Genomic DNA, 24,722 nt, shown 5'->3' with positions numbered 1-24,722 from the left:
GCCCCCCGCAATTTCTCCGATTGCTAATACACTTGAGAATCTCCCTCCACCCACGACGTGGCAGCAAAAAAAAAACACCCTGCAATTCTATTTTTATGTCAACGATGAGAAGAGAACACAGAACTTTTTGCGAGGTCAACAAAGAATGCAAGACTTTTACGCAACAGATCGCCGGCTTTTTCCCCTAAAGATCCTTTTACAAGCCCCAAAGACAAAGATGGGCTGGTAAAACCAGGTAGCCCTAGGTTTGGCCAGGAGAGCATCCAGATAAAACCCCACCCCCTAGCAGAGCGCTCAGCCTGGTCTTTCTTTCCTCCGGGCGCATGCGCAGCGCATTCTCCTGCCTCCGCACGCCTTTTCCAGCGAGTCAAGGAGGCGCTTACGTCACCGTGCCGTCGAAGAAAAAACCCTTCCGCTGCTCCATGGAAAACGAGTCCACGCACCTTTAGCTTTCTTTACCCCTCCTTCTACCCCAATGCCAAGGACTTTCCCGGCCCGTTGCCAACAGCCCAGCTTTTTGCCGAACTTCTGAGTACGTTCGTTGGACGGAAAAAGCGGCGGAGAAGGAAAAGTTGGAGGATGTGAGACCAAACCAGGGTTGTTTACGGGGAGTGAGCGAGTCTAGAAATCGGTCCGCGAGGGCGGAGCCGAAGAAGCCGGCACTTCTTTCTCTCTTCCCCTCCCTCCCCAGCCTTCCCCGCGAGCGGACGCGGCATCGCCTCTGTCTCGCTTTTTCTTATTTTTCTCCCCCCTTTCCCCTTCCTTTTTATTTTTTTTTTTATTTTTCCCCCTTCCCCCCCTTTCACCATTTCCCCTCGGAGGCGCTTCCCCTGGGCAGGGGCAGAGCCGGTCTCACCCCCCGCCTCTCCCCGGCCCCCGCCGCCCTATGGCGAGAGGGAACCCCCTCCCCACCCGGGCACAAGCGGCGGCGGTTGGAGGAGCGGGACCGGCGGCGGCGGCGGCGGCGGCGGCCTCAGGTCCGTGGGCGTCATGGAACTAATTCGCTGACCAGCCCACCGGCTGCAGCCGTGCGTCCCGCTCGAGCGCCAGCGCCCGCGCCCTCCGGCCCGCTTCCCCCTCTTCTCCCTCCTCAGTCGGCCCGGTCCTGGTCCCGCGCGTCTCGTCGCCGCGCGCAGAGGAAAATGAGGTGGTAACGGGCCCCCGGATGACCCCTCGTCACCACTTTGAGGTCTACAGTTCTGCCGGGGAGGAGGAGGAGGAGGAAGAAGAGGAGGAGAAGGTGAGGGGCGGGGACGGTCCTCGCGATCCGCGCGCGACCCCCTCCAGCGCCGCGCGCTCCGTCGGAGAAACCTGCCGGACACCCCCCACCCCACCCCTCTCACCAACAACTCGGCACCTGCCCAGTTTGGAAACAGCTCCGCTGGGTTCCCTTTCGGGGCAATTTTTTTCCGTCAGCGCGTAACTTTTTTTGTAGCTGCAGCAAATCGCCTCCTAGTGTGCGTTCTAGGCTCCGCGAGCCCGGGGGATACACAAAGAAGGACACACCCCCAACCCGAGACCTCAACGCCCCCAAGGGACCCGGGGGAAAATCGTTCACTTTGCAAAGTAGGCGGTGCTGGGGACGGGACGGGGTGGGGTGGGGTGCAGATGATGGGGAAAACCTGCGGGAAGGCGGGGGAGAGGAACGTTACTCGGGGTTTTGGGTGGGTGGGGAAGATCTGCCGAAGGAGCTGAGCTTAAGAGTTTGCACCCTAAGGGCAGTAAGACCGAAAAGTTGAAGAGGGCGGAAGGCCCTCTGCCGAGCTAGTGATTCCACTGCAGATCGTTTGGGTAGGAGTTGCGAATTAGATAGCAAAGTAGTGGAAGGGTATCTTTCCGGAGGTAGGATGGCATCAGACTGGAGATCTTTGAATGTCAAAGTATTCAACTTTTATTCTGTCGGTGGGAGCCACTCAGCGTTTGAACAACAGCAGTGTGACATTATGATGTTAATAGTAACACTTGTTGAGGCTTACTATTGGACAGGCATGGTTCTAAGTGGTTTGCAACTTACCGAATCTTCACAGGGGTAGGTGGTTCAGAAACATTTTACAGATGAGGGAAACTGAGGCTCCATAAAATTGATTTTTCCTACTAGATGACAGCCAGGACACGGTGGCCAGAATTCCATCCCAGGCAGTCTGACTGTGCTATACAGTCTGTATCTCGGAAAAAATTAAAGTAGTGTTATCTGCTTCTAGCTTTTCCAGGTCATTTGTGGCAGACAAAGTAGAAGGGAACAGACAAGAAAGAATGGACAAGATTCAGATTTGCTAGTCTGGGACCAGACACATCAGAAATTCCGAGCTGCTGAACTAGAACTTTCTAAATACTGGTGAAGAGTAGACTAGTAGAATCAGCGTGTTTTGGGAAGGTGCACTTGGATGGTTTGCAGTTAAACTGAGTTAAGTGAGTTTTCATGGCAGCGTGACATACTAGTTTAGAATGGAACTCTCAAATGTTTCTTGGTTAAGATTGGAAGCTTAACGGTGTGTACATGTTTTATTCTGAGTGTATGCCACGATCAAAGGTAAAATTATTCACCTTTCTGTGCATGTTTCTTCATCTTTAAAAGAGGCTTAATAAAAATACAAACTTAATAATGTGCTTCCCTGGTAGCTCAGTATGTAAAGGATCTGCCTGCACTGCAGGAAACCTGGGTTTGAGCCCTGGGTCCAGAACATCCCCTGGAGAAGGAAATGACCAGCCTTTCCTGTATTCTTGCCCGGAAAATCCTATGGACAGAGGAGCTGGGCAGGCTACAGCCCATGGGGTTGAAAGAGTTGGACACGACTTGGTGACTAAACCCCCACCACCAAACTTAATACCGTTCTTTGAGTTTGGGGAGTTAATATGGCAGTATTTTGAACAATACCTGGCCAAGTGATAAGCACTTACTATTTCTTAGCTAAGCACTTAACAAGTATAAACTATTATTATTATTTACTTAGCACAGTGCTGAACTCTGGAGAGTGTTTGCCATCAAGGTTAATAGGAGAGACCATCCTACAGATAATCAGTTATCACAGTAAAGTTATCCACTTTAGTAAACTTAACATTGATACTTTTACTTTTGTCATATCTGTTGGAATTCTCATTATGTCAGTTGACCCAAAAGTGACCCTCTCTCTACAGGATCCAGATAATGAGTTTATATCTGATCTGCAGTAGCCAGATCAGATAGATACTGCAGTTTCACTTTTCTGTAGCGTGGAAAATCTAGAACATCCCCACGGATGTCCTCCATGCTTGTATTATTTATATCCCATTTTTTTTGAAGTTTAAGGAAATATGACATCTTTGTTGTTTCCCTGTTGTGTTGTGTGTGTTTGTTTTTTCTGTTGATTTGGTGTAGGGCTTCCCTTGTGGCTCAGCTGGTAAAGAATCCACCTGCAATGCAGGAGACCTGGGTTCGATCCCTGGGTTAGGAATATCCCCTGGAGAAGGGAAAGGCAGCCCACTCCAGTGGCAGAATTCCATGGACTGTATAGTCCATGGGGTTGCAAAGAGTCGGACAGGACTGAGCGACTTTCACCTCACTTTGTGGCGTGTTACATTGATTTCTGCATGTTAAACCAACTTGGCATTCCTGGGCTAAATCCCGCTTGGTTATGGTGTATAATCCCCTTTTTATGTTTTCAGATACAGATTGCTAGTATTTTGTTGATGAATTCTGCCTCTGTATTTAAGAGATATATATTGGTCTACAGTTTTCCTATTGTAGTCTTTGATTTTGGTAGCAGGATTATAACTGGCCTCAAAATGAGTTGAGAAGGACTCCTCCTCTTTATTTTTTGGAAGAGTTTATGAAGAATTTGTCTTAATGTTTCTATAAATGTTTGGTAGAATTCACCAGTGAAGCCATTTGGGTATGGGGTTTTCTTTTAGTTTGTCTTACTAATTTTAGAAAGCTGGCAGATCCTGGTGAGAGTAGCTAAAGGAATGAAATAAGTTTTGACAAGAGTTAATCAATTACTGATTAAAATTAGGTTTAGAAGAAGTCTTAGAACCTAAGGAGTTCAGTCTGCATCCAGTATAGGTATTTCTTCTAAATACCTCTCGACAGGTGATTATCTAGTTTATACTCGTGTTTCTGAGGTTGATATTTATGTTTACTTTAAGTGAAATTATAGTGAGTCTGTTTATCTCAGATTGTGGAGACAAGTACCAAGGCAACAAAATTGGAATCTCAGAACATCTCAGCAGAATATAACAGTAAATGGAATTTAACAAGACAACTTTGTTTAAAGAAAGAATGCATTTAAGGTCCTGAACAAAAATGTAATGTCCTCCCCTACCCCCCCAAAAAGCACCAAAAGCCCTCGCACAATGAGGCAGGGAGGTAGAGAAGTTTGCCTAAGAGTGTACCTTAGAAAGTCTTAGAGTTTTAGCTGAGCATAAATTTTGTCTCGGTAATTCAATAGCCCCTTTTTAAAAAAGTAGCTAATGGTCTTAGAGGGCATTAGTAATTGGTGCTAATTTTGAAGAGCTAAAATCATGTCACATGAGGAACTCTTGAATAGTTTTTCATTTCTGCAGACAATGAACTGATGAGCATGATAACAGCCTTCAAACATTTGAAGGCTTGATCTCTGAAAGAGATCAGACTTGGTTGGGTTTGTTTTGGTTATAGTTTTTTGGTTTTGGCCCCAAGGGTTGAAATGAGCCTTTGATTCTATCTCTGTTTCATCAGGACACTGCTGTGGGCCCTGTGCGTTATGAAAACATGATATGAATGCAAAGGAATTTATAGGGAAGATAGTTCTTGGAAGAAATTACCTTTTAGATGGACCTTTCAGGATGGTTTCTATTTTCCACTCTTAAGTTATTTGTTTCTTAATATAAAAAGCACTTCATGCTTGGTATAAAAAATTTGCAAAAACCCAGAAGTTTAAAGAAGCAAAAAGAAAATCACTGTCCTGTTAATCAGAGGTAGTTTGCAGTAGGTTAAGCAGTAAGTTAGTGAAATATGTGGGGTGATTCATAGGGAAGAGGATATTAGCTAGAGTTGGGGCAGAGGGAACACAGAAATTGAAGATGAGGCTTCTATATTTTGTTTTTTTCAAATATTTTTATAAAAAATTAGGGACTTTGTGTGTTAAAACTAGACATTAAAACATTTTTTAAAAGAATCCCTGGAATCTGAAGCAGATAGGTAATACAGGTATGTAGTTGATAAAATGGAATAGTTATTTGAGGTCTTCAGTGAAAAACAGCATTCCCCTGCTACTTGACTTCCCCACTCTCTTCTCCTCTCATTCTTTAGAGGTTAACCACTCTTAGCTCTTAGCTCTTTCTCTTGTTATTTAAAAATCATACTTTCAAATAACTACTGCTGTTTTTTTGATGTTTGAGTTTTAGATATTATTTATGTTTTCTTCTGAAATATAAAGATGAGGCTCTCATTTTGCCTTCTAACTCCCCTCATCTTGCCAGTGTAGTTTTATCACAGTCTTTGTGTTGAAATCTCTATTCAGTATTTTCATTATTATTGCTTTGTAAATATTGTGGTATATTATTATATTTCAGTTCAGTTCAGTTGCTCAGTCGTGTCTGACTTTACGACCCCATGTACTGTAGCATGCCAGGCTTCCCTGTTGATCACCAATTTCTGGAGCTTGCACAAACTCATGTCCATTGAGTCATTGATGCCATCCAACCATCTCATCTTCTTTCATCCTCTTCTGCTCCTGCCTTTAATCTTTCCCAGCATCAGGGTCTTTTCTGATGAGTCAGCTCTTCGCATCAGGTGGCCAAAGTATTGGAGCTTCAGCTTCAACGTAGTCCTTCCAGTGAGTATTCAGAACTGATTTCTTTTAGGATTGACTGGTTTGATCTTGCAGTCCATGAGACTCTCAAGAGTCTTCTCCAGCGCCACAGTTCAAAAGCATCAATTCTTCGACTTTCAGCTTTCTTTATGGTCCATCTCTCACATCCATATATAACTACTGGAAAAACCATAGCTTTGACTATATGACCTAAGTAATGTCTCTGCTTTTTAATATGCTGTCCAGGTTTTCATAGCTTTTCTTACATTATTATATTTTCTTATATTTACTTTCTTGCATAATCTCTTTTTCTGAGTTTAATAACCTTTTTAGTTGCTTTGTTGTTGTTCAGTCACCAAGTTGTGTCCGACTTTTGCAGCCCCATGGACTGCAGCATGCCAGTCTTCCCTGTCCTTCACTACCTGCTGGAGTTTGCTCAAAAAATCTTATCTGCCAGTGCAGGAGACTCCAGAGATGCAGGTCTATCCCTGAGTCAGAAAGATCCCTTGGAATACGAAATGGCAACCCACTCCAGAATTCTTGCCTGGAGAATCCCATGGTCAGGAACCTGGCTGGCTACAGTCTGTAGGGTTGCAGAATCTGAGCATGCATGCACATACATGTCCATTGAGTTGGTATGCCATCCAACCATTTCACCCTTTGTTGCCCCCGCCCCCTTCTCCTCCTGGCCTCAGTCTTTCCGAGCATCAGGGTCTCTTTCAGTGAGTTGGCTCTTCACATCAGGTGGCCAAAGTATTGGAGCTTCAGTATCAGTCCTTCCAGTGAATGTTCAGGGTTGATATCCTTTAGGATTGACTGGTTTGATCTCTTTCCTGTCCAGGGGACTCTCAAGAGTCTTCTCTGGCACCGTAATTCGAAAGCATCAATTCTTTGGCAGTTAACTTTCATCAAATCTAATTACCTTTTTTTGACATCCTTCCACAGTGTCTCCAGTTTTCTACATACAGTTAAATCTCTGTGGTTTCCTTTTTTTTTTTTTTAGCTTTAATGTAGAAATATCTTCTCAGATGATGCTTTGTGCTGATCTAGACTTTGCATTTTAGACTTGCTCATTTTAGAGTGCCAGTTATCTCGCATGCTAAGTCACTTCAGCTGTGACCAACTCTTTGCAACCCTGTGGATTGGGGCCTGGCAGGCCCCTCTGTCCATGGGATTACACAGGCAAGAATACTGGAGTGGGTTGCCATTTCCTTCTCCAAGGGATCTTCCCAACCCACAAATCAAACCCACATCTCTGTGTCTCCTGCATTGGCAGGTGGGTTCTTTACCACTGGTGCCAGTTACCTTACTGTTGGGCTTTCTAGATCAGCATTGTCAAGTAGAAGTTGCTGCCTTGATAGAAATGTTCCTTTGCCGTACTGTCCAGTGCAGTATTCACTAGCCACATGTAGCTGTTTAGTACTTGAAATATGACTAGTGTGACTGAGGAATTTTAACTTTATTCAGTTCTAATTTTAATATTTACTTGTGTAGCTAGTGGATACTGTATTGGGAAGCACAGTTCAGGATGGTTTCATACTTAAGGGGATAGTTTCATACTAAGTGGAAATGGTTTTGTTTTTTTTTTAAATGAAGAGACTGCTTAGCCCTTATCCAGTTAGATTTTAAACAGGAATATTTGGGACAACTAGTTCTAAAAATTTCTAGTTTAAAAAGCCTATGACTTAGTTTTGACACATTGATGTTTTGATCAAAGATTCTGTCAATTACATGGTCATGTTTTTGTCTCTATAACTGAATTTCAGATTTAAAGGGAGAATGTTTTAGATAACCGATGATTGTTGTAAACATTTTAATACATGGTATTTTAAAGAGTTGTAAAATCCTATATTGCCTCATAACATTTTTATTTTATGAATTGCTTAATAAGTACCAACATATTTATACAATGCTACACCTAACTATATATGTGTAATTAAATATAGAACATTGTTTTATATTTGCTTTTATAGGTAGCTACATCAAGCTGGGTGGCAGGCAGATCCATAGGATATCATGAAGTTTCCAGGGCCTTTGGAAAACCAGAGATTGTCTTTCCTATTGGAAAAGGCAATCTCTAGGGAAGCCCAGATGTGGAAAGTGAGTGTGCCGAAAATACCTACAAATCAGGTAAAGATTTCTCTCTTCACTCTAGATAGGTGGCTTTTATTACCACTATCATATGTAACAGTATCTTGACACTGCATTGGAGAAGTATGTATATAATATATAAAGATATTCTTCATATGAGAAAAAAATGAACTGTTTGCTTTTTTGTTTTATCTGGGTTACACCTTTAGGAACATAGGAGTGTCCCTTTCCTTTCCTTGTAGCAAAATACTTAGAGTAGGAGGCCTTCTCTATTTCTAGATACATAGCTCACCTTAGAGGCTGAACATAATCACATCCTTATCTTTAGTGATCAAAAGCTTGTTCCTTCATAAATATTAGTAAAGAATTACATAACCTACTCAGGTCGTGTCAGTGCTGAAAGCTAGGTAGATAATCACCAGCTTACCTCTTAATTACTGTTGGCTATATGCCTTTTGCTGAGCGCCGAAGAATTAATGCTTTTGAACTTTGGTGTTGGAGAAGACTCTTGAGAGTCCCTTGGACTGCAAGGAGATCCAACCAGTCCATTCTAAAGGAGATCAGTCCTGGGTGTTCTTTGGAAGGAATGATGCTAAAGCTGAAGCTCCCAATATTTTGACCACCTCATGCGAAGGGTTGACTCATTGGAAAAGACCCTGATTCTGGGAGGGATTGGGGGCAGGAGGAGAAGGGGACAACCGAGGATGAGATGGCTGGATGGCATCACCGACTCGATGGACTTGAGTTTGGGTAAACTCTGGGAGTTGGTGACAGATAGGGAGGCCTGGTGTGCTGTGATTCATGGGGTTGCAAAGAGTCGGACACGACTGAGTGACTGAACTGAAGTGATATGCCTTTTCTCTTAGAAATTTCATATAATTAGAGTTTTTATTTTTTTAACAAATAGCTGTGAATATGTCTACTCCCCAAAATTTACTGATATAACATGTCTTTACACATCGTTTATCCCTAGTACCTAGCTCTGTGCTTGGGATAAATAATAATGGCCAATAAATTTTCAGTATGTGTAAGCAAATGACAGTATCTAAGCTTCTCTGGTAGCTTAACAGTGAAGAATCCCCCCTGCATGCAGGAGACTTGGGTTCGATCCCTGGGTTGGGAAGATCCCCTGGAATAGGAAATGGCAACCCACTCCAGTATTCTTGCCTGGAGAATTCCACAGACAGAGCAGCCTAGTGGGCTGCAGTCCATGGGGTCATAAGAGTCGGACATGACTTAGCGCTAAATCACCACACCATAGGTTATTGATATCTATGTGCTTTTTCTAATTCCAGCCTACTTTTATCTTCTTTCCCACAAGCTGAAGAAATACATGTTTTGCTTTTAGTGTTACTTGTCATTTAGGGAATTGGAAAATTAGTTAATTTGAATGAAAGCCTTTTATACTAGGAACATTTGCATGTGTTATCAAATAACATTTAATATCTCACTTGATCCTTTGAGGGCTTCCCTTATATAGTCCGTAAGACCGCACACACTTGATTCTTTGGAAAAAGCAATAGTCCCAAATTGCTCAGGATTTCAACTACTAAGTAGTAGAGTTATAATTTTGAACCTGAGGCAGTTTTCTTCCCATAATACTTTTTATTTTTGTGTGCTTGTGTGATTCAGTCATTCAGTAAATGTTTAAGTGTGATATTCTGAGCACTATTCTAGCATTGGGGATATAATTGTGAGAAAAATAGAAATTTCTGCTTTTTATGTTCTGGCATTCTAATAAGCCTCAAAGCTTTATTATATCTGCTTTTAGGACCATTTTTTTCTCCTGTTATCTCAAGTCAGCATGCAACTAACATGCGTGATAAACTTTTATAACATGGTCTTTGAAGGTGATTTCTATCAAGATTATAGTATATTGCTATATTATCACTTATTCTGACCTATTCTTATAGATATTTTAACAGATATTATTGAGGTGTAATACCAGAGAACAGAACAGTATCGGAACTTCTAAGACGGATCTGTTTAAGGTTTTGTCTTTGTAATGCCAAGTAGATGCTCTACGTAGTGTTAGTCACTCAGTCGTGTCTGACTCTGTGACTCCATGGACTGTAGCCCGCTGGGCCCCTCAATCCCCAGAATTCTCTAGGCAAGAATACCAGAGTGGGTTGCCATTCCCTTCTCCAGGGGATATTCCCAATCCAGAAATTGAACCGGGGTCTCCAGCCTTGCAGGCAGATTCTTCACCATCTGAGCTACCAGGGAATCCTAGAAGCCCCACTTAGTTCTTGTAAAATGTGTGTGGGCGTGGTCTGATGGTGATAGGAAATAAGATAGAGATAGGAGTGAAGAGCTATAGGGGCTTGAGCCACTTGACAGAAGAACCTCAGGGACACTTACCTGTTCTAATTCTTTTATTTTCTTCTGCAACTCTCAGGGACTTCTTTTTCTACTTCCCTTTTCACAATTTCTTCTAACCATGATTTCCCTCCTTTTTCACTCTTCATAAGAGAAATAGTCTTGTCTCTAAACCAACGTTTTTATTTTGGGGCTTTTTTTTTTTTTTGGTGCTGGTTAAAGTGAAAAGATAAAATATTTTTAAGCTTTTTCTCCTCTAGCTTTCTTCACCCCACCTCTACTTTCACCTAAACACTACTACAAGGTCATTTTCTTAAAATTTTCATCTCCTGCCTTGTAGTTTAGGACAGAGTGGTCATGTAAGAATATTAGACATCTATCACTTCCCTTCAGTTGCTTCTACAACACTATGTTCTTCACATATGATAGCACACACTATTATAATTTCCTGACGATTTGACTTAGGTTTTAGTTCAGTCGCTAAGTCGTGTCCGACTATTTGTGACCCCATGAATCCCAGCACGCCAGGCCTCCCTGTCCATCACCAACTCCTGGAGTTCACTCAAACTCATACCTTTCGAATCGGTGATGCCATCCAGCCATCTCATCCTCTGTCGTCCCCTTTTCCTCCTGTCCCCAATCCTTCCCAGCATCAGGGTCTTTTCCAATGAGTCAACTCTTCGCATGAGGTGGTCAAAGTACTGGAGTTTCAGCTTTAGCATCAGTCCTTCCAAAGAACACCCAGGACTGATCTCCTTTAGAATGGACTGGTTGGATCTCCTGGCCGTTCAAGGGACTCTCAAGAGTCTTCTCCAGCACCACAGTTCAAAAGCATCAATTCTTCGGCGCTCAGCTTTCTTCACAGTCCAACTCTCACATCTATACATGACCACAGGAAAAACCACAGCCTTGACTAGATGGACCTTTGTTGGCAAAGTAATGTCTCTGCTTTTGAATATGCTATCTAGGTTGGTCATAACTTTCCTTCCAAGGAGTAAGTGTCTTTTAATTTCATGGCAGCAGTCACCATCTGCAGTGATTTTGGAGCCCAGAAAAATAAAGTCTGACACTGTTTCCACTGTTTCCCCATCTGTTTCCCATGAAGTGATGGGACCGGATGCCATGATCTTCGTTTTCTGAATGTTGAGCTTTAAGCCAACTTTTTCACTCTCCTCTTTCACTTTCATCAAAAGGCTTTTTAGTTCCTTTTCACTCTCTGCCATAAGGGTGGTGTCATCTGCATATCTGAGGTGATTGATATTTCTCCCGGCAATCTTGATTCCAGCTTGTGCTTCCTCCAGCCCAGCGTTTCTCATGATGTACCCTGCATATAAGTTAAATAAGCACGGTGACAATAAACAGCTTTGACATACTCCTTTTCCTATTTGGAACCAGTCTGTTGTTCCATGTCCAGTTCTAACTGTTGCTTCCTGACCTGCATACAGATTTCTCAAGAGGCAGGTCAGATGGTCTGGTATTCCCATCTCTTTCAGAATTTTCCATAGTTTATTGTGATCTACAATAACAGTCAAAGGCTTTGGCATAGTCAATAAAGCAGAAATAGATGTTTTTCTGGAACTCCTGCTTTTTCGATGATCCAGCGGATGTTGGCAATTTGATCTCTGGTTCCCCTGCCTTTTCTAAAACCAGCTTGAATATCTGGAAGTTCATGGTTCACATATTGTTGTATCCTGGCTTGAAGAATTTTGAGCATTACTTTGCTAGCGTGTGAGATGAGTGCAATTGTGCGGTAGTTTGAGCATTCTTTAGCATTGCCTTTCTTAGGGATTGGAATGAAAACTGACCTTTTCCAGTCCTGTGGCCACTGCTGAGTTTTCCAAATTTGCTGGCATATTGAGTGCAGCACTTTCACAGCATCATCTTTCAGGATTTGAAAGAGCTCAACTGGAATTCCATCACCTCCACTAGCTTTGTTCCTAGTGATACTTCTAAGGCCCACTTGACTTCACATTCCAGGATGTCTGGCTCTAATACATTAACTTTGTCATTTTTGTACCATCTGTAGATTTGGTAAATAAATACATCTGATTTGCCCCTAGGTTGTTTTCTTTTTTTCTTTTCCTTAAGTAAACAGTTTCTTAAAGTATATATAGATCATAGAGTGTACAGCTCATAAATTTTCACAAAATGGCACTTAACCACATTACCAGCACCTTCAGAAGCTCTTCTTATGTCTTATATTTACCATCATCTATCTTTTCCCCACAAAGAAACATTATCCTATTATCAGAGATTAGTTTTTCTTTATTTTGAATTATATATGGAATAATAAAATATGTCCTGGGCTGTTTTGCTCAGCATTATTATTTATTATTTTTGGTTTAAGATCTCATCATAGGGATTCATTTATCCATTCTGCTATTGATCGTCATTAGGGTCGTTTTTGTGTATGTCGTTTGGTGAACATACTTGTACATTGCTGTTGAGTATATTCTTAGAGGTGGAATTGCTAGAACCTAGAATATGTGTATTCTCAGGTTTAGCAGATACCACCAATTTTATTACTTACCTGAGTTTGTTATACCACTTTTACACCCCCCTTTTTTTTTTCCTACCCTTTCAGCAGAGTATGAAAGTCCCAGGTTGCTCTGCATCCTTGTGAACCTTGATATTGTCTGTCTTTTTCATTTTAGTTATTCTCCTGAGTGTGTTGTAGTGTCACTTTGGGTTTTAATTTGCATTTCCTGGGTAGCTAATGAAATTCCGCTTTTCATGTGCTAGTTGGCCATTGACTATCTTTTTTGGTGAAATGTGTGTTCACATCTTTCACTTGGGTTCTGTTGATTTCCTTTTTAAATTGTTAGAAGTTTTTTTTTTTTGCAGGCTCTGTGTATTATACATATCTTGAGCTCTGTATATGTTGACTTTTGATAAATAGAAGATCTTGATTTTTAATGACCAAATATCAGAAATTTTTTCCTTTTTGCTTAGTCCTTTTAAAGAAATGTTTGCTTCACCTGGAGTAATAATAGGAGTCAAAAATAATTTTTCTCCATTTAGAAAACCAGTACTATTGGTTAGAAATACTGTTTGTGCCACTGCCCCATAATGTATTTTTGTTATTAATGACTGACTGCTGTATATGAGTAAACACATTTGTGGGTCAGTTTCTTGCTTCTCTTCATTGATCTGTTCACGTCTCTTAAATACCACACTGCCTCAGTTATTGTAGCATAATAATGTCTTTGGTGGCATATACTTTGTTCTTTTTTTTTTTTCTTAACAGTTGCCTTGGCTGTTTTAAGCCCTTTGCTCTTCTATATGTATCAATACTTTTAATACACTTGCCAGTTTTCAAAAAACAAAAAAATTGTGGGGTTTTGGTTTTACTGAATCTGTAGATTGATTTGGGGAAGAATGAACATGTTTATAATGAGTCTTCTAATCCATGAACATAGAGTATTTCTCCATTTTTCTTTAAAGAGGGTCTTCAGTTTCTTTTAATAATATTTGATAATTTAGGTTTATTCCTGGGTATTTGAGACTTGTTGAGGCTATTACAAATGGTATCATTTTAAATTTTTTATGTGCTTGCTTCTATATGCTGGTAGATTTTTATATAGACCATACTAAATTAACTAAGTAGTTTGCAGAGTCTCTAGGATTTTCTGTGTAGTATACTCTGTCATGTCAAATGTGAATAATCATGGTTTTATTTTGTTCTTTCCAGTCCTTACAACTTTCATTTCTCCCTGTTTTTCAGAATTAACTAGGGTTTCCAGAATACTGCTGAAGTCTCCATTTGAGGAGAAAGCTTTCAATATTTTACCATTAACTCTAATAGTTGCTATATATTTTTTAATCTTTATCAGATTAAGAAATTCTTTTCTCTGCCTTGGTTTGCTTGGAGTTTTTTCTTTATGAATAAGTGTTGAATTTTTATACATCATTGGATCTTATTAACATTTTGGCTAGGAGTCTTCCATCTAAGGTCATGGGTAAGATTGGTTTGTAATGCCTTTGTTAGATTCTCATGGTAGAGTTATGCCAGCTTTGTAAAATGAGTTGGGAATTATTCCTGCCTTTTTTCCCCCAGCGCTCTCCATTTGTTTAAATTGATACTGTTTCTTTCTTCAATGTTGGATGGTTTCACTTCAAAGCCCCTGGAGCCTAGAGATTTATTTGTGGATAAGGTATTTACTAATTAGTCTAATATCTTTGGTCAGTATGAGGCTAATGAGGTCTTCATTTAAATGTTATCACCGTTTTACACGACTGAAGTGACTTAGCAGCAGCAGCAGTTTTGGTGAATTGTGTTTTTTAAGGAATTCATTTCATCTACAGTTTCCAGTTATTTGTATAAAGTTACTCAAAGTATTCTCTCTTTAACATGCCCTTTTTTATTTGTCATGTGGTTTTTCTTGATCAGTCTTTCTAGAGGTCTGTCAGCCTTTCAATTCTGTTGATTTTTCCCTATTGTACATTTTTTTTTTTAAGTTTTGCTCTTTTTCCATTATTTCTGTCTACTTTCTTTGTATAGTTTTCTGTTCTTTATCTTGAGATATAGATGCTTTATCTCAAGAGAAATGTTTTCTTTTTTAATTCATTTAGCACTATAAAGCATCGCTGTCTACTCTTGCTGAGTTTGCTGTTTAGATTTCATATTAGGTTCTTAATTTGAGTTGTTACATGTCTCAGTTCTAAAATTTCCCTTTTGGATTTTTTTAATAGATTTCATTTCTTTAGTGAACATTTTCATTTTCTCATCTGTCTTCCTCTCTATTTGTGTATCAAGTCCTTTTCTGATAATGCAAAGACCAAGATCTTTTTATTGTCCCCCTTTTTTTTCTCCCTTGTTTTTGATTACTTGGTTCTTTGTCTTATCATGCTTGGTTATTTTTGACTGGTTGCTGAACATCATGAGATTGTAGAGGCTCTAGATGTTTTTTTTTCTGCAGGAGGGCTCAATCTTCCCAGTGGTGGGCAAACTGAAGAAGAAGCTTGAATCCGTTGAAGGACTGTGCTGATGGGAGGCTGGGTTGCTGTTGAGTATAGCTTCGTCTATTTCTGGTTGTCCCCAACTTTAGAGAGTAGCCCAGGATCCCAGCTGAAAGCTTAGAGTGTTTACTAGTGCCCTCATTCCTGGAAGGGCGCTACACTCTTCCCAGAGTTCATTCTTACTTTTCAGAGACTTTCTGCTTAGCCACTTAGATCCTTGTCCTTCCCAACTTCAGAATTTCATTCAGAAAATTAATTAAGAGGAAAATCAGCTGAGTGTCACATTCAGATCTCTGACCCTCCCTCGTCCCGCTAGGTTCTTGGCTCTTCAAGTCACCAAATTTTAACTCTTGCCTTGTAAGACTCCCCAAAACGCTGTTGGTTTCTTTGCTCATACTTTACACCTCTTGCCACTCACAAGATGGGCAGATGCCTGAAAGGGGAAGCTGTGCAGACTCATCTCTATTCGTTGCCTCCTCTCTGGAATCTCGGCTCCGCAAGGCCTGGCTGTCCTAGCAGTTCTGATGCCTTTCTGTCACTGTTAGGGGCCTTTCTAGCTGTTTTCGGCTAGAGTGTAGGTTTGCTGCTCCCTACTCAGTCATAGCCAAAAGCAGTAAGGTGATTTTTTGAAAAAGTATTGAACAGTTGTGACAGGAGATGATGTGGGAGCACAGGAAAGTACTCAGCCCGATTGGAGTGATCAGGAAAAGTGTCTGGGAGGGAGTGATGGCTGAAAAAGCTCTGAAAGGAGAAATAAAAAAGCAAGTAAAGAGCAAGAAGCGTGTTTCAACCAGAGGGAAGCAGCGATATAAAATAGTGTTATAGGAGCAAGGAAGAAACCATAAATAGGAGTACTGCTCTTACGCATTTTAAGGCAGAAAGGGATGGAAGGTGAGTGAAACTGGAGAGGTAGGTCAGAGAGGGATTTGCATGCCCTGCCTGGGGGATTATACTTCATCTTTTAGGTAGAGACAGAATTTGTGTTTTAATAATCATAATAGCAGAAAGCTCTGTGTTTTACCATGTTGAATCAAACCATTATAAATTCTCTTTGGGATTAGTTGTTCAACCACTATACTGAATTCTCTTAACCCAATTTGAGCAATCCGTATAAGAGAAAACAGATCTCTTGATCAGGAAATATGAGTGAGTCTTTCTTTGCAAACTTATCTTCTGTGGGGATTTTTTGCTTTCTGTTAGTTTTGGCTGGTAATGATAATACTAGCCATGCGAGAATGCTTTCTTGGCTCCATTCGCAGATTTTTTAATACAAAGTATGTTAAAGTCCAAAGAGTGTCATGTTTTCTTTCATAATTATTTGCATTATAATTGGTTTGAAAGAACTATTTATAAATAACAGTCTGTAAATTTGTTTTTTCTGGCATCACAAAGCACTAGGTATTTGTAGAGGAAGGAAAAGGGCAAAACTAACATTTAACTGACGTTTGCATTCTATGTGTTTCACACAAGTTAAATCACTTAGTTGTAGTATGTAAATCTCTAGCTGTGTTCCCGCGTGTTATACCTCTCGTTACAGCGCATTATGTCCTTCTTTTGTGAGACTTCTTACAGTTATATGTTTGTGTTATTTGTTTAATGTCAAACACAGATAGTCACATCATGTAATGTAATCTGTTACTTAGGGATTCCCCCCCCCCCCATATCCAACCTGAAGGTATTGAATTAATGCTGTTTTTGCTCCTTATTGCTCTTCTAGATCATTGTTCTTTCACTTCCCTAAAAGCCTACCCACTTTCATCAGATTGTATCACCATCTGCCTCTCCTTGTATTAATTTATTTCATTGTCATTGAATTGTTCAGATGGCTTAATTAACATTGGTATTTTATTTTTTTTGGCGTTTTTAGATAAAAGCTCCCCTTTGTAGAAATTTAATTTCTCTTGAATGTTTAATTGTCTCCATCTAAAAGTTTTGTGGCTGCTTCAGTTGGTTCTCAGGGACCTTTAGGGGCTCCTGGTCCGGCTCTTAAAAGTAACACCTCACGGCTCTGTGGAGAATGGAATATTTTAAAACCAGTACCCAGGGGCTAGCTGTAGGGCTGTGTCTATTTCCTCCTACCTCTACAGAAGCCATAGATCCAGATAGTATTTTGCTGACGCTTTCAGACTCCTTCTGTGAGAGTGAGGATCCATCTGCTGGCTTTAATATCCTGACTGTAAATAACCTAACTCCAGGTTCCTCTGTTAAGTTGGAAAGTAGTCTCTTTAGGACGTTGTTTTCCTGTTACCCCGTATACCCCAAGCATTTCAAGCCCACAACTTCAGTCCCATGAGCAACTTTATTCTTTTCGATTCATTGAATTGTATCACTAGTTGTCAGAGTATCTGTTCTAGCGGTCTTTCCATCCACCTTGATTTTTATTTGCAAATCTGAGGAGCTTAATACTAGGTTATTGTGTTGACATTAGTCCTGTTGACATTAGTTGACTCCAGGTTGACATCAGTCTTGTCCTTCAGAGTAAAGTTCACAGGTTTAAAATACTTAGTACTTTTCCTTGCCTTGCGAGTGATCACCCCCTGCCCTCACTCTTAAGATACAAGGTAATTGCTGTCTTCTCTCAGAGCCTTTTGTCCTGCTCCCACACTGGGCCAGGCGCCCTTCCAGTGTTCCCTGTCACCCTGTGCATACCTCTGCTCTCATCTTACTGTGTTTTATTAGTGATTTCTGATTGTTTGCCTCATCATGAGGCTTTGCTTTAAAGTTTAAACAGGGAGATTGTCATTCTTCATTGTATTCCCATGGCCTGTTGTATGATCCACACTTTTTGTTCATTAATATGAACTAAGTTAAATGCCTTGAGTATCAGATGTTTTCAAATTATTGTTCATAGTCTTAACACCAGTTTGGTGGTGAGATATTAATATAAAAGGTTGTAAACCATCTTTGTCTCATTTTCTTGTCAGTATTTCTTGTGTAGTATTCTAGAGTCAGTTTTTATATAACAAAAGGAATTGACCAGGAGGCAAATATATATGGCAGTTAACCATCATAAATACCAGTGATAACTGAGTTTAGAGCTAAATATAAAAATTGTGTATGCGTGATTGGTTGGTTTGGCCACAAAGAAATACTTTACTTTTTGGGCCCAAGCTGAAAATTGACAGAAAGAGGAGTTGAAATAAAGGAAACTGGCCAGTGCAATATCAGAGGCTACAAGGAGCGCCTGGCACTGTTCCTTGCAACGCTAAAGAAAACTAAGAGGAAGGAGAGAAGAAATTCTAGCTGAAATGCCTATTTGAGGAGACCCACCGTCAAGATGTACAGCCTTTCATACTTTAATAACTCTTAATGCACCTCTCTGTGATAGAGGAATTAATTTCATAAAGTTGACTCTGAGTGATCAGGAAAAAGGTTTAAGCTGTGGTCTCTATACTTTCTGAGGAATGAGATAAATAATATATTCTTAAAGAGATTTCCATCCACAGTGGTTATGATGGTGAATCCTGCAGTGCTCAGGTTAAACCTTTACTTGTCTGGAACCCTCACATTGAAAATGGTCTTTTCCACTAATCACGGAGGCATTTCTGTACTTTTTTGTGTTTATCTGACAGCAGTGCTTACCCACCCCAGTGTTCTTGTCTGCAGAGTCCCAGGGACCGGGAGCCTGGTGGCTGCCGTCTATGGGGTCGCCCAGAGTTGGACACGACTGATGCGACTTAGCAGCAGCAGCAGTACTTACATATATCTGTTCTATTTATTAGTAGTAAATTAAGTATTACTAGGTTTGTTTTGTTTTTTATGGTTCCTGTAAAACTGAAGAATAAATAAATATTGCTTTAAAGTATGTACCTTTTGAAAATTAAGCCTAAACCCAAAACTTAATATGTAGGAAGATTAAAATGATAATAATCAATGTGTGTGTAGTAATCTCTAATGATAAATTCAGATTAATTTCCCCTTCAGTATCCTTTCATCTTTAAATGTATATTCACCTTTTGTCCCTAGTATCTTTCATTTATTCCTGTTCAGTTTAGTTTTGTTTTTAATGGACTGTCAATCTTTTACATGGCCCATTTAAGATAGCTTAATGTCTGTTTGCTGCCTTAGAAAGAAATTCTCTTATTCTTACTAAATTTCTTATTCTCAGGAATTGAGAAAACTTAATTCCAAAATTACTATTAGTTTGTAACAGTGTTATCTAAACTTTAAAACCTTAATTTGATTATATAGATTTGTGGTGTGATGACATTGTGAAGATTTTATTTAATAAATAAGAGAATATTGGATATTGATATTAAATGCTGTAACTAGTACACCACAGTTCAAAAGAATCAATTCTTAGGTGCTCAGCCTTCTTTATGGTCCTACTCTTACATTCATATATGACCATTGGAAAAACCTTAGCTTTGACTATATGGACCTTTGTTGGCAAAGTAATGTCTCTGCTTTTTAATATGCTATCTAAGTTGGTCATAGCTTTTCTTCTAAGGAGCAAGCATCTTTTAATTTCATGGCTGCAGTCACCATCTGCAATGATTTTGCAGCCCAAGAAAATAGTCTGTCACTGTTTTCATTGTTTCCCCATCTATTTGCCATGAAGTGATGAATCCGGATACCATAATCTTAGTTTGTTGAATGTTGAGTTTTAAGCCAACATTTTCACTCTCTCGCTTTTACCAAGAGGCTCTTCACTTCCTCTTTGCTTTCTGCCATTAGGGTGGTGTCTTCTGCGTATCTGAGGTTATTGATATTTCTCCCGGCAGTTTTGATTCTAGCTTGTGCTTTATCCAGCCTGACATTTCACATGATGTACTCTGCATATAAGTTAAATAAACAGGGTGACAGTAGCCTTGACGTTCTCCTTTCCCAATTTGGAATCATTGTTCCATATCCAGTTCTAATTGCTGCTTCTTAACCTGCATACAGTTTTCCCAAGATGGGTATAAGGTGGTCTGGTATTCCCATCTCTTGAAGAATTTTCCAGTTTGTTGTGATCCACACAGTCAAAGACTTTGGCATAGTCAATGAAGCAAAAGTTAGGTGTTCTGGAATTCTCTTGCTTTTTCTGTGATCCAGTGGATGTTGGCAATTTGATCTCTGGTTCCTCTGCCGTTTTTAAATCCAACTTGAACATCTGGAACTTCTCAGTTCACATACTGTTGAACCCTAGCTTGGAGAATTTTGAGCATTACTTTGATAGCATATGAAATGAGTGCAATTGTGCAGTAGTTTGAACATTCTTTGGCATTGCCTTTGGGATTGGAGTGAAAACTGACGTTTTCCAGTCCTGTGGCCACTGCTGAGTTTTCCAAATTTGCTGGCTTATTGAGTGCAGCACTTTCACAGCAGCATCTTTTAGGATTTGAAATGGCTCAGCTGGAATTCCATCACCTCCACTAGCTTTGTTCGTAGTGATGCTTCCTAAGGCCCACTTAACTTTGCACTCCAAGATGTCTTGCTCTAGGTGAGATCACACCATTGTGATTATCTGGGTCATGAAGATCTTTTTTGCATAGTTTTTCTGTGTATTCTTGCCACCTCTTAATATCTTCTGCTTCTGTTAGGTCCATACCATTTCTGCCCTTTATTTTGCTCATCTCTATAGACTTGTGTACTCTGGACATTACATATAAACATGATCATATAATACATGGTCTGTTGTGACTGTCTTCTTTCAGTTAACATATTGTTTTCAAGGGTGTTCCATGTTATGGCATGTCTGTACTTCATTCTGTTTTTTTTAAAGTATGTATTTATTAAATTTGACTGCTCCAGGTCTCAGGTGTAGCATGTGGGATCTAGTTCCCTGACCAGGAATTGAACTTAGGCTCTTGCACTGGGAGCTCAACGTCTTAGCCACTGGACTACCAGGAAAATCCCAGCACTTCATTCTTTTCCATTGATGAGTAACATTTCATTGTATGGATATATCACACTTTATTTATATCCATTCATCAGTTGATGGGCATTTGGGTTGTTTCTGCCTCTTAACTATTGTGAATAGTTACTGCTGTAAACGTTAGTGTACAAATACTTGTGAACATTACAAATACTTGTTTGAATGCTTGTTTTAAAAACTTTTTGGTATATTCCTAGGAGTGGAATTGCTGGGTCATATGATAATTCTGTGTTTAAACTTCTGAGGAGCTGCTAGATTGTTTTCTGAAGTAACCGTACCATCTTTCATTCTTACTAGGTGAATGAATGAGGGTTCTAATTTCTCTATATCCTTGCCAGAATTTGTTGTTATTAATTTTTTTATTGCAGTCATTTTTGTGGGTGAGAGGAGATACTGCCTTTTGATTTTGATTTGCATTTCCCTGATGTGTAATAATATTGAGCATCTTTTCAAGTGCTCATTGGCGAATTGTGTATTTTCTTTGAAGAAATATCTATTTAGACCCTTTGCTCAATTTACAATTTGGTTTCTGTCTCTGTTAAACTCTCAGGAGTCTTTGCATATTCTAGATATAAGTACCTAATTAGATACATGATTTGCAAACATTTTCTTCATTTTTTGAGGAACCATTTCACTCTTCCCATCATTTACATATTGTTTGCTTTTGAAATGCTGAAGATCAATAAAGATGTTTGCTTAGTTATGACTCTGACAGTAACTAAGTCAACTTTGTACTCCATAGCCAAGTTATACGAGTTTTATATTTTCTATAGTTATACTGGAATGACTTAAATGATAGATTGAGAAAAGAAGTACTTGGGACATTTTTAATTCTCTGATTTCACATTTAAAAAGAGCAGTGCTTCATTTACTTTAAAAATTGTGTGAATGACTCATTTATTTATTTACCAAAGTAGCAGAAGGGTACATTTGTAAAGTAATTTAAAGTGAGCTGTCTCGGGTATCAACTTTCGGGTGATACCTTTTTTTTGCTGGTTGAGATATTTATTACTGTGTTATATCAGCATGGGGTTCTTAACTGGGGCCAGTTTTGCTCACCAGGCGACATTTGGAAATGTCTGGAGATATTTAGGTGGTTCTACTGGAGAAGTATCTAGCATCTACTTAGCTTCGCTGGTGGCTCAGAATCCACCTGCAGTGCAGGAGACCTGGGTTGGGAAGATCCCCTGGAGGAGGGCATGGCAGCCCACTCCAGAATTCTTGCCTGGAGAATCCCATGGACAGAGGAGCCTGGCTGGCTACAGTTCACAGAGTCACAGAGAGTCAGACACAACTGAGCGACTAAGCACAGCACAGCAACTAATACATAAGGTTTTATCTTCCTTTATCTCAAGTTTGTTAGATTTTGAATAAACTTAAAAACATTTTCTAACATGTAAACACATATTCCATAGCATTTGCTAACCTTTTATAAGTGAGAATTGCAAATATATCTTGATGACAACTTGAAACTTGTTCTCTTTTATTTTTTAATTGTTCCCTTATAGAATGTTTCTCCATCCCAGAGAGATGAAGTGATTCAGTGGCTGGCCAAACTCAAGTACCAATTCAACCTTTACCCAGAAACATTTGCTCTGGCTAGCAGTCTTTTGGACAGGTTCTTAGCTACTGTAAAGGTAAATATTCTGGAATATGCTTACATACAACTTCTGTTTTAATGGTTTATATGCTGCACCAGGGGCAATTAGTAAAATATTCTACAAGGTGGAAAGGAATGGAAAACCTTCTAAAAGATAATATATATATCTGTAAGAAGACATGATGTCTTCTGTTATTGCTTTAAGTCTTCAGAAATGTTTCCGATTATATTCTGTAATTTTTTTTTGTCTGTAAGTATTCATAGCTTATACTTAACCAATGAAATTTTTTCTGTCTTTCTTTTAATGCAAACCATATAGCATTGGTAGAAAGTTCAGTCATCTTTTTAACACGTTGAATACTAGTTGTAAACAGTGAATCAGACTAGAAAAGTATAATAAGCCTATTGCATATTTTTCTGTCACTACTTATTTATTGAATCTCTTTTGTCGTTTTCTGAACAGCATATAAGTACTTTGTAGCAGCATACATTTGGAGTATAACAAGATGAAAACTGAACTGTTATACATAACTTTGGTGTTTTTTTGTTCAGTGGCAGCATTACAGATAAGTTTTATGTTATCCCTATTGGTATAATATATCATTGGTTATATGATGTGAAATCAGTCATGGGAGGCCCTTAGCAGATTTAAAGCAGAAAGTCAACATTTATTCAATAGCAAGACATGAAACAAAAAAGCAATTCAGTTATCGTTTGTATCCATAGGAATATATATGTTGTAGGAACTATGGGTTCAGTGCTGAGGGTACTGTATTTTTTGTTATTTGGTATAACAAATAGAAGCCAAAGAATTATGGAGTGGAAGAATTTGGATGGCCACTCAGTTACCTTTTTATGTTTCAGACTTCTACTTTTGAGAGACTCAAATTATGATGATCCTAATTGCCTGAAGTCTGGGTTAACTGAGATGCCAACAGTTATTTCAGCATCAAGCCCTCCTCCCCTCTCCCTGTTCCCCTACTCGAGCTAAGCTCCCTTTCACAGAGAAAGATACCATGGGTCCTGATGTTACTAGCATCAGATGCTTACTTAGAGATGGCTAATCTATATTGAAACAATTCATTTAAAATGTATTCATAGTTTAAAGGTGCTTAAAGCAGGTCACAAAAGGGTTGCAACAAGAATGGAGCCTCAAGTCCAGCTGTGCAGAAAAAGGTGCTATGAACTTTAAAAGGACAGACCCTGAGCCCTATCCCAGACCTACTAAATCTGAATCTCTAGTAGGTGAAAGCTGGACATTTTTATTTAAATAAAGAAACTACATAGATGATTCTGATGTACATCCAGGATTGAAAATTACTGTTTGTTTAAACAAAAAAACCCCCACATATTTGCTGTTGTGGTTCTTTATAGTACTAAGTTATTATTGGTGCCCTTGATTTGGGGATTTCATTGCCTACCCAGAGTTGCTAACTGTTGGACTGTCTGTAATGAACTCTGATTTCCTCAATGATATGGGCTTGATATGTTGTTACACATGGAGAAATAAGAGAACCTTAAAAACTGTCAGAGCCACCAGATCTGACTTGATTTTCTGGATCACTTGTGGTATCTCTGTTAACCTCTGAGACTGTTTTCTCATCTGTAAAGCAAGATGTAACATTTATGGCAATGCTTTCTAAACCATAATATTCTGATTAATATTAATGATTACTTTAAAATACTGATAGAATTGAACTGGCTTTTATTTCTCATATGGGCTTCCTTGGTGGTTCAAATGGTGAAGAATCTGCTTGCAATGCAGGAGAGCTGGGTTCGATCCCAGGTCGAGAAGATGCCATAGAGAAGGGAATGGCAACCCACTCCAGTATTCTTCCCTGGAGAATTCCATGGACAGAGTATCCTGGTGGACTGTACAGTCCATGGGATGCAAAGAGTCAGACATGACTGAGCAACTAACCCTTTATTTCTTATACAGGAAGAGGGATGGAAGATTCCTAGACTGTGCCCCTTATACTGAGGCATTGGTTGTTGGCTGGCCTATTTATTAAATAATTAATCAAGGCTAAACTATCATGATTATTCATTTGGCCACACCATACAGCTGTGGGATCTTAGTACCCCAACCAGGGATTGAACCCAGGACACGGCAGTGAAGGCTCCA

The 24,722-nt window shown here is 39.7% G+C and overlaps 1 protein-coding gene across 3 annotated transcripts in view; it reads left to right on the top strand.

The window, feature by feature from the left end:
* The first annotated feature begins 708 nt into the window (after positions 1 to 708).
* The window catches only part of CCNI (cyclin I), a 35,352-nt gene continuing 11,338 nt past the window's right edge, over positions 709 to 24,722 (top strand). For 2 of the 3 annotated variants that reach the window (XM_068975163.1, XM_068975161.1), the window contains exons 1-3: positions 709 to 1,240; positions 7,742 to 7,898; positions 22,506 to 22,634. In XM_068975163.1, coding sequence (XP_068831264.1) covers positions 7,785 to 7,898; positions 22,506 to 22,634 — 243 coding nt within the window. In that variant the 5' untranslated portion in view covers positions 709 to 1,240; positions 7,742 to 7,784. The remainder of the gene's footprint in view (positions 1,241 to 7,741; positions 7,899 to 22,505; positions 22,635 to 24,722) is intronic. The other variant, XM_068975162.1, reaches the window with a different exon arrangement.

Source organism: Capricornis sumatraensis, chromosome 7 (genome assembly GCF_032405125.1).
Source record: "Capricornis sumatraensis isolate serow.1 chromosome 7, serow.2, whole genome shotgun sequence".
NCBI lineage: Eukaryota > Metazoa > Chordata > Mammalia > Artiodactyla > Bovidae > Capricornis > Capricornis sumatraensis.
The sequence above is the reverse complement of the archived record's forward strand: the minus strand, read 5'-3'. Positions and strand labels throughout refer to the sequence as shown.